This window comes from Dermacentor andersoni, chromosome 2 (genome assembly GCF_023375885.2).
Source record: "Dermacentor andersoni chromosome 2, qqDerAnde1_hic_scaffold, whole genome shotgun sequence".
In the NCBI taxonomy this organism is placed as follows: Eukaryota; Metazoa; Arthropoda; class Arachnida; order Ixodida; family Ixodidae; genus Dermacentor; species Dermacentor andersoni.
In genome coordinates, this window is record NC_092815.1 from 168743603 (window position 1) to 168761431 (window position 17829).

The following is a 17829-nucleotide window of genomic DNA, read 5'->3' on the forward strand; positions in this document are numbered from 1 at the left end:
ACGTACGGAGTTCTGCCTGTTAGTTATGCACGAATCCATTGTGTTATATTGTAGTTTATGTTAAGATGAACCAACTTGTCAACTATATCTGAATGAGGGACTCTGTCCAACCAACTCAGAAAACCAACTCATACCATGACAATCGAAACAAGTTCCAACGAGATTAAACCAAGCGAACAAACCAGACGCAAGCGAGAGCTGACGCGAGCAGACAATACACTCTTAAGCAAAATTACACCCTTTTGCCACACAACGATAACCGTCTTCTGTCTTGCCCGCATTTCCTTTCTTTAGCGCGGCGAACCCGGTACTTTCCAGTAACGAACGGCATGCGCGTTATCAGCATGACATTGCATTACCGACAGGAAAGTAGTGGGCGCGGCGTTTTCAAGAAAGCAAACGCAAGCAATGTAGAGAGAGAGAGCAAATTATAAAGGAAAGGTAGGGAGGTTAACCAGGACTGTGCCCGGTTGGCTACCCTACACTGGGAAAAGGGAATAGGGGACGGAAAGATTAAAAGACGAAGAGAAAGTCTACTGGGTACATCGTTCGGTCACTCAGTCTGGATCACAGACGCTGACTCAATCCAGTAGCCTTCAAATATCGCAGCAGAGCTTTTGTGGCCTTTTGTAGCTGCGATATGCGAGGCCATGGTCCCAAGATCTTCTTCAAGGTGAATGGTGTTCTATCTAGCTGATTGAGAGCTGTGCAGAGGTCATGTCTTTCGTTTTGAAAAGATGGGCAGTAGAACAGTAGATGTTCTATAGTTTCCTCGGCACTGCAGGTATTACAGTCGGCGCTATCAGTCATTCCAATCAAAAACGTATATGCATTGGTGAATGCGACGCCCAAGCGTAAGCGGCACAGCATTGTTTCCTCATTTCGCAGAAGCCCTGGTAACAGCCGCAGTTACATAGAGGGGTCGAGGGAATGCAATCCTTCTTGGGTGAATTCAGGTGTGTGCAGCTTCTCTAATGTAATGCGGTGTGCTACCTTGCTTAGGTGTTGGGCTGCGTCGGTCCGCGATAAAGCTACAGAAACAAGGGTTGCTCCTTCGCGTGCTTTCCTAGCAGCTTCGTCAGCGAGGTCGTTGCCGGAGATACCGCAATGGCCACGCAGCCACTGAAACACGATGTCGTGTCCTTTCGCTATCATACGATGGTGCATTTCTCGTATCTCCAACACTAGTTGTTCACACGACCCGCGATGAAGAGATGACAGAAGACATTGTAAGGCTGCCTTCGAATCGCAGAATATTGCCCACCGACTAGCGGGTTGGTTGTTAATGTAATCAACGGCACCTCGGAGGGCAACAAGCTCCGATCCAGTCGATGTTGTCACGTGAGAAATCTTGTATCGGACGCTAATTGATCGTGATGGTATAACCACTGCGCCGGTGGAGCTGGTCTGAGTGGAAGAGCCATCCGTATATATATGGACTCGGTCAAAGTAGAAAGTGTTCAAACAATCCAGAGCTGCTTGCTTCAGGGCCAAGGTAGGCAGGTAGGCCTTCTTTCTTATCCCTGGAACCGTGAGACGCACTTGAGGTTGTTCTAAACACCACAAAGCTGAGGTTGAACGTGCTGAGGGTGTGAAGCCCGATGATAGACAGGCACGATGGATGCTGACCTCGTTGGAGAAGGACGCCTGTGGTCGTCGTTCTGGCAGGCAGGCAACAGAGCTTGTTTGCATGCGTGAAACATGGCGAACATGGGTCCTAAGCGTGTCTATGCTAACGTAGGTCGTGATCGGATGGTCTCGAGCCAGTATAATGGTTCCTGCTGTTGAGGCGCTCCGCGGAAGTCCTAGGCAAACACGTAGTGCCTGTGCTTGCACGCTCTGTAGTTCTCGAAGATTTCACTTGCATGTTTTAGCAAGCACGGGAGAACTATAACGTAGCAATCCGATAAAAAGTGCTCGATATAACTGTAGCATGGAGCCCACTGACGATCGCCATGTTTTTCCGGCGATAAACTTGAAGACATGAACAATAGATGTGAGCTTCTTCTTCAATTGGGCAACATGAGGGCTCCAAGAGAGGTCCCAGTCCACAATGACACCCAAAAACCAATGACTTCTCTTGTAGGAGATACGCTGGCCATTAATGCATACTGGATAACGAGACATTGGTTTTTTCTGTAAAAGCGACTAACGCACATTTTTCTGCTGAGATGGTAAGGCCTTGTGTGTGAAGATAGTGAGATGCCTGTGTTGCTGCTTTCTGCAGCCTTGCGCGAACCTGCAGACGAGTGACCGCTGATGACCAGATGCAAATGTCGTCGGCGTAGATTGAGACCACTCACTGTTTCCGGTAGGGATTCGGCCAGCGCAAGAAGTGCGAGGTTGAAAAGAATAGGGCTTAGAACCCCACCTTGTAGATGACGATTATCGTTGTGGGGCAGAGATAGACCCCAGAGGGTGTAACTTCGCCTAAGAGTGTAGTACAAACAACTGGTCCGGCTGAGACCAGATAATAGTGTTCATCGAGTAGTCGGGCGAATAGGCATGAAACGAGTTTCCAGCACGCACATCACTGAAGGGGCCGATATCATTGGTCTAGGCCATTCGTGGCTAGCGTCTTTCATCTCCCTCTCCTCCTTTGCTGGCTCATCGTGCACTCTGCTCGTTCATCAACTTACGCCGCCGCCGCCGCCACCGCCGTCGATGCTTGCCGCAGGAAAAAGCTGTTTCAGAAAAGCTGTTTCAAATGCGGCGATTGGCACGATGAAATCAGGTCCAGTCGCAAGCATTCCAATGTCATTTGAAGAGGGCGCATTTAGAATGATTGAGATTTCAAGAATGCGATTGATGCGATGCCCAGGGTTGCTTTCTGTCAGGTTATGTGGCACACGCTGAATAATTCCTTTAATGCAGTAAGCAAACGCGTACATTAAAATATGCACTGACCTGTCTTTAGTAGGAGGAAATGATACGGGACTTTGCAATTTAAAAACGATTTGAAGTTTAAATTTGTTTTGAAGTGTGCCTTGCGGTTTCTCTAGTTCATTGCGAAGATAGACAGCGTACGTAAACAACTACTGCTCGAAGCTCGTTGTTCAGTGCTCTCTGTTGTCTCATGTGCCTTCTCTATACGTTTCGTTCTACCTGCGCTACCAGAAATTAAACTACTTATCGACAAACTTAGATAGCTACCCTCCTCGCATATGCAGGTTTCAGAATTCGGCTGCAAAGAAGTCATGCCAGCGCAACGACATATATATATATATATATATATATATATATATATATATATATATATATATATATATATATATATACGGGTGTGCGTTTTCACAGCACACCAACCGCGATTGACGAATCAGGCTTGCGCTGGCACGACTTCGTTGCAGCCGAACTTTGAAAAGTGCATATGCGATCAGGGTAGCTATCTAAGTTTGTCGATAAGTAGTTTAATTTCTGGTAGCGCAGGTAGAACGAAACGTATATAGAAGGCACATCAGACAACAGAGAGCACTGAACAACGAGCTTCGAGCATTAGTTGTTTACGTACGCTGTCTATCTTCGCAACGAACTAGACAAACCGCAAGGCACACTTCAAAGCAAATTTAATCTTCAAATTGTTTTTAAATTGCAAAAATCCCGTATCATTTTCTCCTACTAAAGACAGGTCAGTGCATATATTAATGTACGCATTTGCTTACTGCATTAAAAGAATTATTCGGCGTGTGCCACATAACCTGACAGAAAGCAACCCTGGGCATCGCATCGATCGCATTCTTGAAATCTCAATAATTCTAATTGCGCCCTCTTAAAATGGCATTGCAATATATATATATATATATATATATATATATATATATATATATATTGTTACGTGTAGCTGAAGCTGACTGCTATTTACAATTTATTTACAAGGCAGCTAACGGAGGCCAAAATGGCGACGCTATATCAAGCCGGCACACACGTCGTCTTTTTTCTTGTCAGTGCAGCCACACTGTGGCGGCTGTTCCGTAGCATCAGCCCCGGCTGTAGAAGCACCGTCCTGGTGCTTAATCTACACATCCGCGGTGAAAGATGTGTGGTATGGTTTTGGTCTCGCCACGTGAACGATGTCACTTGCAGCTGATGATGACGCTATGAGGTCTGCGGGGATGATTTCATACGTGACATCTGTCACTTGTCGCACCACACGGTAAGGGCCAGTGTAGCGCGACAGCAGCTTTTCGGAAAGGCCCACACATCGAATGGGTGACCAGAGAAGCATCAGAGAACCCGGAGAAAAGTGCACGTCGCGATGGTGGCAATCATAGAGGCGTCTCTGATGCTCCTGCAAGGCCTCGAGACGGGTGCGGGCGAGCTGGCGTGCGTGGTCGGCGTGTGCAATCGCGCCGCAGGCGTATTCAGTGGCTGAACGTGTGGCCGAGGGCAGCAAAGTGTCCAAGTGCAACGCGGGTTCTCGGCCATATAGGAGATAGAATGGTGAATAGCCGGCGGTGTCGTGACGTGATGAATTGTACGCGAACGTCACATATGGTAAGTGAAAATCCCAGTCGTGGTGGTCGGTCGCAACGTATTTCGAAAGCATGTCGGTGATGGTCCGGTTGAGGCGCTCCGTGAGGCCGTTGGTCTGTGGGTGGTAGGACGTGCTGAACTTGTGCTTTGTCGAGCAGGAGCGGAGGATGTCCTCGACGACTGCCGAGAGAAAGCTGCGGCCACGGTCAGTGAGTAATTGGCGCGGAGCACCGTGCACTAAGATGATGTCATAGAGCAGAAAGTCCGCAACGTCAGTAGCAGAACTTGTCTGGAGGGCTCTGGTGATTGCGTACCGCGTAGCATAATCAGTAGCAACGGCGACCCATTTATTTCCGGAGCCCGAGAGAGGAAATCGTCCAGGAAGGTCTAGACCAAGACGGAAAAAGGGTTCGTGTGGGATATCGATCGGCTGGAGACATCCAGCTGGAGGAGTGGAGGGCTTCTTCCGGCGCTGACAGGGCTCACAAGCGGCAACGTAGTGCCGCACGGAGCGGGCGAGACCCGGCCAAAAGAATCGACGGCGCACACAGTCGTATGTGCGGGTCGTATGTTCCGCAGCAATATATATATTCATTTATTTATTATTTATTTCAAAGTACCTTACAGGCCCCAAGGGGAGCATTGATTAAGGGGGGCACCATTGAACAAATGACAAGAGAAAACAGATCTATGAGCACTAAAAAATGTGAGAGCTATAAATGTTTGTAATGATCACATGCTTCCAAAACAGTGTAAAAAAAACGCTAAATCAATACAAAGAGTTATCTGGAAAGGAATGAAAAGTACAATTCACCCTAACATAAAAAGCGCTGTAACACTCGCGCAAAATAACATACATAGCGCGAGTACACAAAGCAAACAAAATTGAAACAATAACAAGAAGAAAAAAAGTGACGTATTATGTGACATGACATATGTACAGATGAATATATTTGTTATGATGACTGTAGGTTTAGTAGTTGTCTGAATTTATCATTGCTCATTTGAGCGACAGTGCTATTAGGAAGCGAATTCCATAACCGAATCGCTCGTGGTAAAGCCGAGAAGTTAAATGCGTTAGTGTTACTATAAATGCGAGTGAGGCTTAAATCATTATAAAGTCGTCGTGATGTGCAAGACGCGCGTTCCAGTGGCAAGTTTGATGGCTTGATTTGGTAAACATATCGATGGAGCAAGGACAGGAGTGCTATGTCACGTCGGCTACTCAGTGATTGAAGGGAAAGGTCGAGTTTTATTTGGGTAATGCTTGACTGGTAGCTGTAATTTTGGGAAATGAATCGGCTAGCTCGGTTTTGGATGGCTTCTAACATGCGGATTAAGTATTCATGGTAGGGAGACCATATAGGGGACGCGAACTCAAGCTGAGGGCGTACAAATGATATGAATGCCAATTTACGAATGTTAGACGGGCAATTACGCAAGTTGCGACGAATATACCCAAGAGATTTAGAAGCGTTTGCGCATATGTTTGAAATGTGAAAGGACCAGGAAAGGCTCGGTGTAAGATTTACGCCTAGGTATATATATGCTGATGCCCGAGATACTATATTTGAGTTTATATAATAGGAAAACCTATGAGTTGATGTTTTTTGCGTGAATGTCACTAGTTGGCATTTAGATGAGTTAAGTTTCATTTGCCAGTCTTCACACCATTTGGTAACGCGATGAAGGTCCTCTTGAAGAATGCGATGGTCATCAAGGCTATATATATATATATATATATATATATATATCAAGGCTTTATATATATATAAACGCAACCTGTGCTCTTCATATTTGCAGACGTTCTCTATGAGTATTTCTAAAGCTGCAAAATCGACACGTCAAATTTATGCCCAGATACCGCCACATGTATAGGTACCTATATGGGGCGTCAAAGCATTCTAAAAGACATGTATGTAGTCCAATCTGTTGTCCTGTGCCTCGCGCTGCTTTTATACCAGGAACCTCTTACAAAGACACCATGCTAATACGTCCTATGAACAACGCAGCAACCTAGGCGTATGACAGGCACGCTTGCCGTAGGGATTTTCACCTTTCTACTCAGCCTCGCATACCGCCAACGGCTAAACTGTATTGTTCAAATAAATATTATTATTATTAAATTTCTAATGGTGCTAAATGTTATAGTTCCTTCGCCGTTATTTAGGGCAATCACCAAGAATTTGTATGATATTCGTGTATTTCACCTGTATTAGGTCAACGTTGATACGACGTGCTACTGGGAGTCATTTCGAAGTAGATTAGATGAGATTAGATAATGGGGTTATACGTGCCAAAACCAGCTGCTGATTATGATGCACGCCTTAGGGGGTAACTCCGGAAATTTGGACCACGTGGGGTTCTTTTACTAGATTACTCAGCCAAAGTAAGAAAGCGCCGAGGAAAGCCACAATGTTCATTCTTGTGCAGCATTCCCTCAGAGATTTTAGTTGCATAATTTTATGCCCTCTTGAATTGCGTGCAATTCAATGCTGAAGCCTGGAAAAACTGATTCATTTTCGTGCTGTCGAAATAATGCTTCAGTTCTGATAACAAGCTTTACTTATTCACTTCAAATGTGTTAAGCAATGACTCTGAGCTTATAAGCGGGATTTTGTATCATTTCATTTCATTTCATTTATTCAGCCTTCAGGGCACGAGGACATTGCATAAGGGCGGGCGTGCATCAAAGTTGTATAGCTTCATAACAAAGTAACATAGGAAAGTGCACATTGATTGTAATAGGTACAAAAAAGAAGAAAAGGGAATATATACACAGTACCAACGAGGCGATAAATAAATATTAGTAAGACACGTGTGGTATTTAGTTGGTTATTTTAGCGCTATCAAAATCGTTCAGTTTTTCGCGAAATATTTTGCCGTCATGAACAAACACTTTTTTTTTCTCCCTGTCATTACCAACGATAGAAACAAACTGTTCACTTTCACAAGTTTCATGATCCATACATTGTGGAGTTTGTCCGTATGATTTCTCCATATCCTATAGTACACGTGTGTTGGTGCCATTTTCTGGGGTTGAAATCGCTGTGATGTACGCATTTTTAACGCGCTGGGGATATTCGGTACAGTTTTTTGGTTCACTGCGGATACCGTGGAGATCGTAGGGTGTTGGCAGCACCTTTGCCGGGCTAGTACACACAGAGATACATATAAGACAATTATTTCTATAGTGTTGTGCTGTGTTTGAACTTTCTTGCTAGCAAAGAACAGCAGGAGTAACACCCCCCGCAGCAACCAAAGCAAGTAGTGTCCGGAAAGGTTTGCCTAGAAAGCGTCGCTTCAATAGTGCTTTTCTTCACGTGCCAGCGTAGAAAAGCTTTACCACCGATAGCTGAAGATTCGTTTTAGACTTCCATAAACGGGGTTTGCGGCTCTAAAAAAGCTGATGTATGTTTGCAAGAGCTTGAACTTTTTTTTTGAGTGAGTGAACGCGTTTAGAGTTATCTGACTAGGGTTCTCTCAAGGATATTTACTGCTCGTAGTAGGCTGCCTTGTGATGTATTTATGACTTGAACAATAGGATTGCGTCCTCGCACGTCATTGGTACTGTCCTAATGTGTACGGTCTCGCTCCATCGAGTTATTCCGCCGTTCTTTTTTTTCTTTAGTCATCACTAATACAGCGCGTTGAAAATGAGAATAAACACATGAATAATATTCAGTTTTGCATGCGAGAGGCACACAGCGCAATGCAAAGACAGTAAGACAGACTTGAAATTCAATGGACGTCATCATCATCATCATCATCATCAGCCTAGTTACGCCCACTGCAGGGCAAAGGCCTCTCCCATACTTCTCCAACTACCCCGGTCATGTACTAATTGTGGCCATGTTGTCCCTGCAAACGTCTTAATGTCATCTGCCCGCCTAACTCTCTGCCGCCCCCTGCTACGCTTCCCTTCTCTTGGGATCCAGTCCGTAGCTCTTAGTGACCATCGGTTATCTTCCCTCCTCATTACATGTCCGGCCCATGCCCATTTCTTTTTCTTGATTTCAACTAAGATGTCGTTTACCCGCGTTTGTTGCCTCACCCAATCTGCTCTTTTCTTATCCCTTAACGTTACACCCATCATTCTTCTTTCCATAGCTCGTTGCGTCGTTCTCAATTTCAGCAGAACCCTTTTCGTAAGCCTCCAGGTTTCTGCCCCATATGTGAGTACTGGTAACACACAGCTGTTGTACACTTTCCTTTTGAGGGATAGTGGCAACCTACTGTTCATGATTTGAGAATGCCTGCCAAACGCACCCCAACCCATTCTTATTCTTCTGGTTATTTCAGTCTCATGATCCGGATCCGTGGTCACTACCTGCCCTAAGTAGATGTATTCCCTTACCACTTCCAGTGTTTCGCTACCTATCGTAAACTGCTGTTCTCTTCCGAGACTGTTAAACAGTACTTTAGTTTTCTGCAGATTAATTTTCAGACCCACCCTTCTGCTTTGCCTCTCCAGGTCAGTGAGCATGCATTGCAATTGGTCTCCTGAGTTACTAAGCAAGGCAATATCATCAGCGAATCGCAAGTTGCTAAGGTATTCTCCATCAACTTTTATCCCCAATTCTTCCCACTCCAGGCCTCTGAATACCTCCTGTAAACATGCTGTGAATAGCATTGGAGATATCGTATCTCCCTGTCTGACGCCTTTCTTTATAGGGATTTTGTTGCTTTCTTTGTGGAGGACTACGGTGGCTGTGGAGCCGCTATAGATATCTTCCAGTATTTTTACATATGGCTCATCTACACCCTGATTCCGTAATGCCTCCATGACTGCTGAAGTTTCGACTGAATCAAACGCTTTCTCGTAATCAATGAAAGCTATATATAAGGGTTGGTTATATTCTGCACATTTCTCTATCACTTGATTGATAGTGTGAATATGGTCTATTGTTGAGTAGCCTTTACGGAATCCTGCCTGGTCCTTTGGTTGACAGAAGTCTAAGGTGTTCCTGATTCTATTTGCGATTACCTTAGTAAATACTTTGTAGGCAACGGACAGTAAGCTGATCGGTCTATAATTTTTCAAGTCTTTGGCGTCCCCTTTCTTATGGATTAGGATTATGTTAGCGTTCTTCCAAGATTCCGGTACGCTCGAGGTTATGAGGCATTGCGTATACAGGGTGGCCAGTTTCTCTAGAACAATCTCACCACCATCCTTCAACAAACATGCTGTTACCTGATCCTCCCCAGCTGCCTTCCCCCTTTGCATAGCTCCTAAGGCTTTCTTTACTTCTTCTGGCGTTACCTGTGGGATTTCGAATTCCTCTAGGCTATTCTCTCTTCCACTATCGTCGTGGGTAGCAAGGCTTTATTTCGAGCCGTAGAATCATATGTGACTCTACAAATCATGAGCAAGTAAACGACTCGGGAATTCCTGGTATTCGTTTTTTTTATCACATTGCAGTTAACGCGTAGTAGTTCTTCACTGACGCTGTCCTTAGCCCTTGTTCAACTTCTTCTGGACAACGTGGGCGATGGCACCCTGAACAACACCACGAATGATGATTGGCAGGATGTACTCGGAATCTTCCTCGGTCAAGACTTCGCCATTGTTAGACGCAACCCGAAGAGCGTTGACCAAATGTTCTTGGACCTCCTCGTCGAAGGCAACATTTTCGCCCTGCAGAAGCCGTCCTACTGTCTCCAGAGTCTTTCCAGCTTTCTCAAGTGCATCTGCTTCAGCTTCTGCAAAAATTGGAGGCGAGAAAATGGTCCATATCCACAAAACAGTCAATTAGCGAATATAAATGTAAGGATGCATAATCGAAGACAACTGTTTTACGTCATCTACGATGACGATATGTTTCACAAAGTGATAAGGTTTGATTGCTATGGTGCATATCCATGCTTATTATAAGTAACTACGCATATTTAAGTATATCCCTCATTTCATACCCTTAAGAGAATTGGAAAGACACCACAACAGTATGAGTTCTCATAACGGGGGTCAACACACCCGTCGCAATATTTCTCTGCATACCTTCAGCGGCAATCCATTTTCACAATGGGCTATTTTGAAATGGAGATGCTTCTGTAATTTCGAAGTGCGTGTATCACAACAGTGCTGTTATACAAACCATTTAATATATTTGAGACGCAATTGAGTTACCTGCGTAGAAGGTGCAGAAAAATCACATAACTCGTGCGAAGGGTATTTGCGTAAAAAATGTGCTTAAGTAATGATATTAGATTCCTGACATCGTCCACAGTATCTGTATGAAGCAGAATCAGAAAGTATGAATGCGGAGTGACATGGTACAGTATTTAATGCTTACGTTTAGGAAGAACAGGCTTAGCCAAGGCCGCCTGCGGCGGTCTGCAAAAGAAATAAGGCACCCCAGATAAGCACAATATTCGGGCGTAATATACTCTTCTCGTTTGATATACAACGTCAACACGAATACTCACAGTGTTGCTCCATCTTCGTTGCATATGAAAAAAGCAACAAGAAGAAGAATGTATTAGAACCACTGTTCTTTGAATATCCCTAAAAGCTAATGTAAATTGTTGTTGTGGTAATGTCAAGTAAAACATAATGTAAGTTCTATAACACGTGCATGGAAATACCATCCGATTTGGCATGTTTGTTCTCGCCGTTGATAGAGCAATGACTTGTCTATCAAAGGGTTGTTGATTTGAATGCGTTCGTAACCGATAGATAACGCCGTTAATAGTGCGCTCATGACCTCAGTGTAGCTTCATATTTTACGCTTATAAATTCACTCCGCTTATGCTTCTGAAGACTCTAGTCGTTTCTATTCCTTCTTCTCCTTGCTGTTTTAAGTTAACGTGTGGTAAAGATCACATATGAATCCAAATACAACCACAACAGCTTAACAAACAGAATGTTTTGCTTACAACGTGGCAGAGGCTATTGCAATCAATTTATTCCGACTTTCTCAAATGCACTTGCGTCTTGCAAATCTTAGGTGAACTATCGTCTGCGGACACCAATCAAGCTCCTAATGTGTCCTAGTCTGCTAAAACTGCCACGCTGATGCGACACATTAAAGGCATCATACTGCTAGTTGAGCTAGCTTTTATTACATGCAACCCGTAAATTGAAAGATGCGCTAGACTCACAGGCTACGGCGACGAGTGATAGCAGAGTGAGCCACAAACAAGTCTTCATGGTGAAATGGCCTGCATAGGATGGTCACACACACACACACACATAGAGAAAAAGCATTGCATTACACAAAAGCAGCAGGGAGCCTTCAATTGTGAAAATTATTCAATGACGGCCTTGAAAATATTGATGAGACATACTGGTTAGGAGCGTTATTGGGTTGGCGTCCTAATACCTAAGCTAGGTCAGCGAAAATAAATGTGCGAAATTTGTAAACTTCGACTTAAAACAAGATATGAAGATCCACAACCAAGAAATTTTTTAGCTCTTCCAGAGCATGAGGGGAACATTTTTAAGTGGCATATACATTGGTTTGTAAACACGAAAATCCAGAAACATTTATTTCCAGATGTGGCAACGCCTTAGGGAAGCATTTTTAAGTATATGTCTTGAAAATGAGAGAGATTAGATGTCTTGAATGGTTCGAGCGTTATTATAAGTAGTACAAGTAATTTCCCGTATGTTGCCCTTGGTAAAAATGTTTGTAGGCTTCTTATGACGTGATGAATAAAAATAGGGGCACTCGTTTAACCCCCTTTCATCTCAAGCGTTAATGTAGATTTTAAACAGCACGCGAAAAATTATTTTTTCATATATTACCGCAAACCCTTGGACGACAAAGTGATCTCTCATAACTGTCAAAGACATGTGAGGCATCAAAAAGAAAAATTAAAAAAAATAAAATTCTGCCGATTATTGACGCCTGTTCTAAGCGAGCAGCATCCTCTGGTACTTAAAACAAAGTTGACACTCACCGCTTTCTTCTGCTGCCTGGTGGTCGGCTGACAACTGGTTGCTTCATGAAAATTCGAAATTCCTTATATACTCAAGCACATGGCTACCACTGAATTCAATACAATGTAATCTCTGGGGTTTTCCAATCTCCACGCGTCAGTCAGAGGAATAATAGGACGTTCATGTACCTTGCCGGAAAACCGTTATCGCGATGTCGGAGAGGTAGTGAAGAGCAATTGGCGAGAAATAAAGAAATGTGACAAAAGGAAAAAAAAATAACCGCGAACTTAGCGTGAGCAGTAATTCCTCCCTCTCAGTCGGTAAAGGGTAACATCGACGTAGAGCAGTTGGAAAATTTTCTTTCAAGGTGATGAAAACGAAAGAAAGATTTTTTTACAGCATCCCTACATCAGTTGAGATTATATTTGGTTTGTCATTTTGATGAAACATTGGAAAAGATAATTAAATTTTTCTGCGCTTGAAGGACTGTGCTGCAGTTGAACGGTGCCAGAATGCACGATACATTTTTCGACTTTATTTCTTCATATTATTGAAGCGCTATTAGTTTATTTCCACGGGAAGGTGACGTAATTTACCTTTGCAAATCCTTCGTTTCTAAACTCGTGGACAGGTTTCTGCGGCTGTGAATGAAAATCAACGAATACAAAGCGCGTACAGGAGCGCTCCGAATGGAGCCACAATTCTCATCTGCAATAGCTTCAGCTTGGAAAAAGAACACGTATGCATAGCATTGTAAATTGAGGAATAAGACAGAACACAGCACTACGCGGTAAATGTCACCTATTTATATGCTTTTCTTTTCTATCTTTGAGCGAATACAAAACATCCGCACGTGGAGACTACGCTGACAGATTTTTCAAAAAACCAAGAGTTCTGTTATACGCTGCCGGACTACTTGGCTCATAAACACTAGCTGAGAAGCAATCTCACAATGGCTTTGCTTTCACTGCCAACTAAAGTTCATCCGCGATAAAACGAGGCTATATCCTTACTTCGCAAGCAGTCAGGGAGTATGTGTGTCCTTCTTTATTTATTCGCAAATGCATCGTAAAAAGAATTTAAGCGCTATGAAGATATTACTAGGTTAGCTGCTTGTTAATGGATTCTTTGTTGCACAAGTCACAGTTATTATTGATCAATTGTTCTTTAGTGATTTCAATAATAAAACTCTGATACCATTTTCATGGAGATGACATGAATCACGCATGTAGATGGCGTTTATAGAAAAACAGCCACCGCCAATTATGATCAAAGTGCGTGCCCCGCCACACCAAACATCATTTCTCTACATTAGCGTGAGCACCCTCTTCACCTGATTACAGGGCAATCAAAATTATTGCTCTCAAAATTAGGCACCTGTTTCTGCTTTGTGTTGCCATGAACGTCAGACTCCTCTTCGCGCTCCTGTCCCACAACCATAGACGTTACCAGAAATTCCTTGCGCCAGGATACAGTGAAACTAAATATAGATGCCGAATAGAACCAGGCAATGTCGATCTTATAAGTCGGCGTTGGCTGATGCGGTTCCTGCAGCGGCGCAGTAGCTCCCTATATGCGATCTTAGCTTTGGATTATTGCCGTGTGGCAGCGCCTACGTATGACCACGCACTTCCCGCATCACTAGCTTCACAACAATGCCTCAACATATTTCCTGCACGCATGTCCTCGACAAATCCTATTGGTGTTCACCGAGTCGTCATTTCATTGAAATGCCATCGCCTCGGGGTAACCCGCCTTGCACATGTGCTGTTTGTCGAGGGTGCCATAAGCCACTATAGGGCTCGACAGAAAACTAAATATTACATTTGCCCTCCCTCCTTTCAAGTGTGCGCTGTAGGACCATTCTAGAACTCTACTGACATGCAGTTTTAAATATTTTTTTATGATTGCGTACTTTCTCTGCACTCCATCACGTCATTTACTACACAGACAACGACATCATTGCAGCTGTTATGTGACCTGAAATATTTTCCTTCCCTTTGTGTTTGACTGTCTAACAAACTTGGTTCTACACAAGCGTTAGTCCTGCACATCTTGGATTGCACCATTTTCCCGTGAGCACATGAAAAGGTAAAGCGCCAATGAACGCAATAATGACCAGCGATTTTGATCCCTTACGTACCGACGTCGCGACAAGACCTAAAACACGCCCCATGTATCTCGGAACACTTCTCATTAGAGCTGTGCTGAAAGTGCGAATAAAAATTCACTCGCCATCTCGGCCCTGCAGAAGCGTATGTCCAGCAAAGCTGTTGAAAAGCACCACTACAACTGCTTAAGGGCGTAAGCAGTGCTTTATGGCTTTAGAAAAGATCAATTTAGAGTAATGGGAGTTATGATATTTTTATCAGCACGCTGCCACCTTTAAGGATGCTGCAACAACATTGACAAGAGTTGCTAGGCTTATTATTTTATATGTGAAAGGCTGAGGATGTCACCTCACACATCCCAATCTGCCGTCGCAGCGGAATCTTACACAGCAGTAATTTTTGCCGGGAAGAACATGCCGGGAGCGCTACGCGCATGGCATTGTTATCGGGATCGCCTAAGCACAAATGTGCGGTACGGCTGATTGTTTTGGGCATGTTTCTTATTGAAATGTATGCTGCTCTGTATGTTGTACGCATGATTTCAAGAAATGTATTCACTGTTCGCTTTTTGGTGAGTGCTGATGAACAATGCAAATATTGCGAACAGCTAGGAACACTCCGACACATGGTCACTGATTGCAAACAAAATCCAGAATTGCCTCCTCTAGCCCCCGAGATCACGAGATCACTGCGCTGCTCGTACCCAGCGTTAGCGTCTGCAGAAATGACCTTATAATGCTCGTGATTGCTCAAAACAGCTGCCTACTCCTTGCCATATTCTGGCACGAAACACTGCAATAAGCAGGAATCCGAAAACCCGCGTCCGCCACTCATGGAAGACGCCAATAATGTTTGTGTGATTACTGATCGCGGAATGGAAATTGTGTTGCGAAGGGTACCCTTAGCGCTAGCCTGATTCGTCCACAGCGGCTGGTGTGCTGAGCACACAAGCAGGTCATACACTCACACACATATATATATATATACATATATATATATATATATATATATATATATATATATATATATATATATATATATATATACATATATATATATATATATATATATATATATATATATATATATATATATATATATATATATATATATATATATATATATATATATATATGCTCAAGGGCAACTTGTGCTCTGAGCATATATATAGAAGTTCTCTATGTTCTCTACAACCGCAATGTCGACACATCAAATTTTTGAGCAGATACTGTCACTTCTTTAGAAAGCTGTATAGGACGTTATAGCATTCTGAAAGACATGTCTGTAGCCCAATTTGTGGTCCTGTGGTCCACGCTCTTATTATACCGGGAACCTCCAACAAGGAAGCCATGCCAATACGTGCTATGCACAATACAGCAACGTAGGCCCATGACAGGATTTCTTGCCGTAGGGTTTTGCACCTGTCTGCTCCGCCTCGCATACCGCCCACCATTAACCTGTTTTCTTCAAATAAATAATATTATTATAATATTAATATGAGATAAATTTTATAGTTCGCTTACTGTTATTTCTAGCAATCATCCACATCTTTCAGCTAGTCATGTAACTGATCTACATTAGGCCAACTTTGACACGATGTGCTAATGGGAGCCATATTAAACTAGATTGTTCAGCCAAAGTAAGAAAGCCCAAAGGAAAGCCTCAATGTTCATTCCTATTTGGTATTTTCAAATAAATTTTATTTCTAGAATTGTATGCGCTCTTGAATTGCCTGGTATTCAATGCTTTAACCTAGAAAAATTGATTAATTTTCTTGCTGTCGTAAGGCTGATTCAGTGTTGATAGCAAGCTATGATCATTCACTTCGAAGTGTCAAGCAATGAGTCTAAGCTTACAAATGGATTTTGTTTCACGAACAAATTAAGTTCTTTCTCTCCCTCTCATTACTAACGATGGAACGTCTGTTTACTTGCACGAGATTCAGGCTCCATACATTGTGGAGGTTGTCCTTAACATTTGCCTGCATCATATAGAGCGCGTGTGTTTGCAGCATTTTCTGGTGTTCAAATCGCTGTGATGTACGCATTTGTTACGCGTTGCGGATATTCGGTACAGTTCATGTTCTTAAGGCGCAGCTCTTTCGCGCCCGTTCCTGCGTTCTGCTTCGCCATCGCCGTCCGCCATGCGGTAACCAAGTTCATCAACCGCACGCTGCTCCTGCTGCTCGCAGTCCTGCTGCCATCTCTCGCTCTTTGTCCTCTAAAGCCAGATCACGCGTTCTCGCCTATACTCTCGCCCCCTTCCTCCACGTTGCGTCGTTAAGGTGACTCTCGCCACTACCGTCCCCTCAACCCTCGCCGTTCCTTGTCCCGCTGTCGCGGCGCTGACGCGGTGCTGGCGGCGGGCACTCTTTGCCGCCTCGCGCGTGATTCATCGCTCTCCGCTCCTCCGTATCCGCGTCGCGTCGCTGTATGGCTCTCAGCCGTGTCTCTCCCTTCCCCGTTTACTGGGCGCGTTTCTCAGTGGCATTTGTCGCCTCTGGTAGTGCTTGCGCCTGGCTGTCCTTCTTCCACCTGTACTCTCTGGCTATACTTTCCCTTACGTGGAGCAGTGCCGTTGCGGCGACTCGAAAGACAGTTATGGCGTGGCGTCCCCTTACTTCTACTTCCCACGCTAGCCTTGTGCGACCATATTGAGGCATGTCTGTGAGTGAATGAGTGTGTAACCCCTGCTCAATTGCCCTGTGCTCCTGCCGTTTCCTCATCCCACCTCAGAAGAAGCACTAAATAACGAGTGCTAATCTCCCTCCCCCCATCGTGGCGGTGACCCACTGTAAGATGGCGAGATGGCGCATCGCCGCAGCGCCGCCTCGATAGCGGCGGATCGCAGCGTGTGCTGCCCATCCAATCCGAAACGCAGAACCGCCTCCCTTAGGCACGGCGTATTCTCAGTGCTGTTGCCTATTGTTGAAATAAGGTAACAGCTAGGCTCAAAGATCGCATACAAGAATCGATATCGTCGGCCAAATTTTTTTACTGCGGCATTCTGAGGAGAATATAGCTCGCTACTAGCACCCTTGTCGGGGAAGTAAACATGGGAATACATATAATACAATTAGTTCTATGATTGCTGTCCTAACCTGGAACTTTCTTGCTAGAAAACCACATCAGGAGCAACAGCACCAATCATTAACCAAAGTCAGCAGTTAATGGGTTGTGCGTCTGTGACAAAGCTCGTGTATATTTGTAAGAGCTTGAACTTTTTTTGAGTGAGGGAACGCGTTTAATGTTATCTGACCAGGCTTCTGGAGAATATTTAGTGCTCGTGGTAGGCTGCCTTGTCATGCATCTATGACTTGAACAATGTGGTTGTGTATTCGCATGCCATTGGTATTGTTGTAAT

The 17829-nt window shown here is 44.1% G+C and overlaps 1 protein-coding gene across 1 annotated transcript; it reads right to left on the reverse strand.

Moving 5' to 3' along the window:
- Window positions 1-9794: 9794 nt before the first annotated feature.
- Window positions 9795-12525, reverse strand: LOC126540483 (uncharacterized). The gene is made up of 5 exons (XM_055076062.2): window positions 12376-12525; window positions 11575-11634; window positions 10900-10912; window positions 10767-10807; window positions 9795-10176 (listed from the first exon to the last, which is right to left on the reverse strand). The coding sequence occupies exons 2-5, from the start codon at window positions 11621-11623 to the stop codon at window positions 9929-9931; spliced, it is 351 nt and encodes a 116-aa protein (XP_054932037.1). The 5' UTR covers window positions 11624-11634; window positions 12376-12525; the 3' UTR covers window positions 9795-9928.
- Window positions 12526-17829: the final 5304 nt, after the last annotated feature.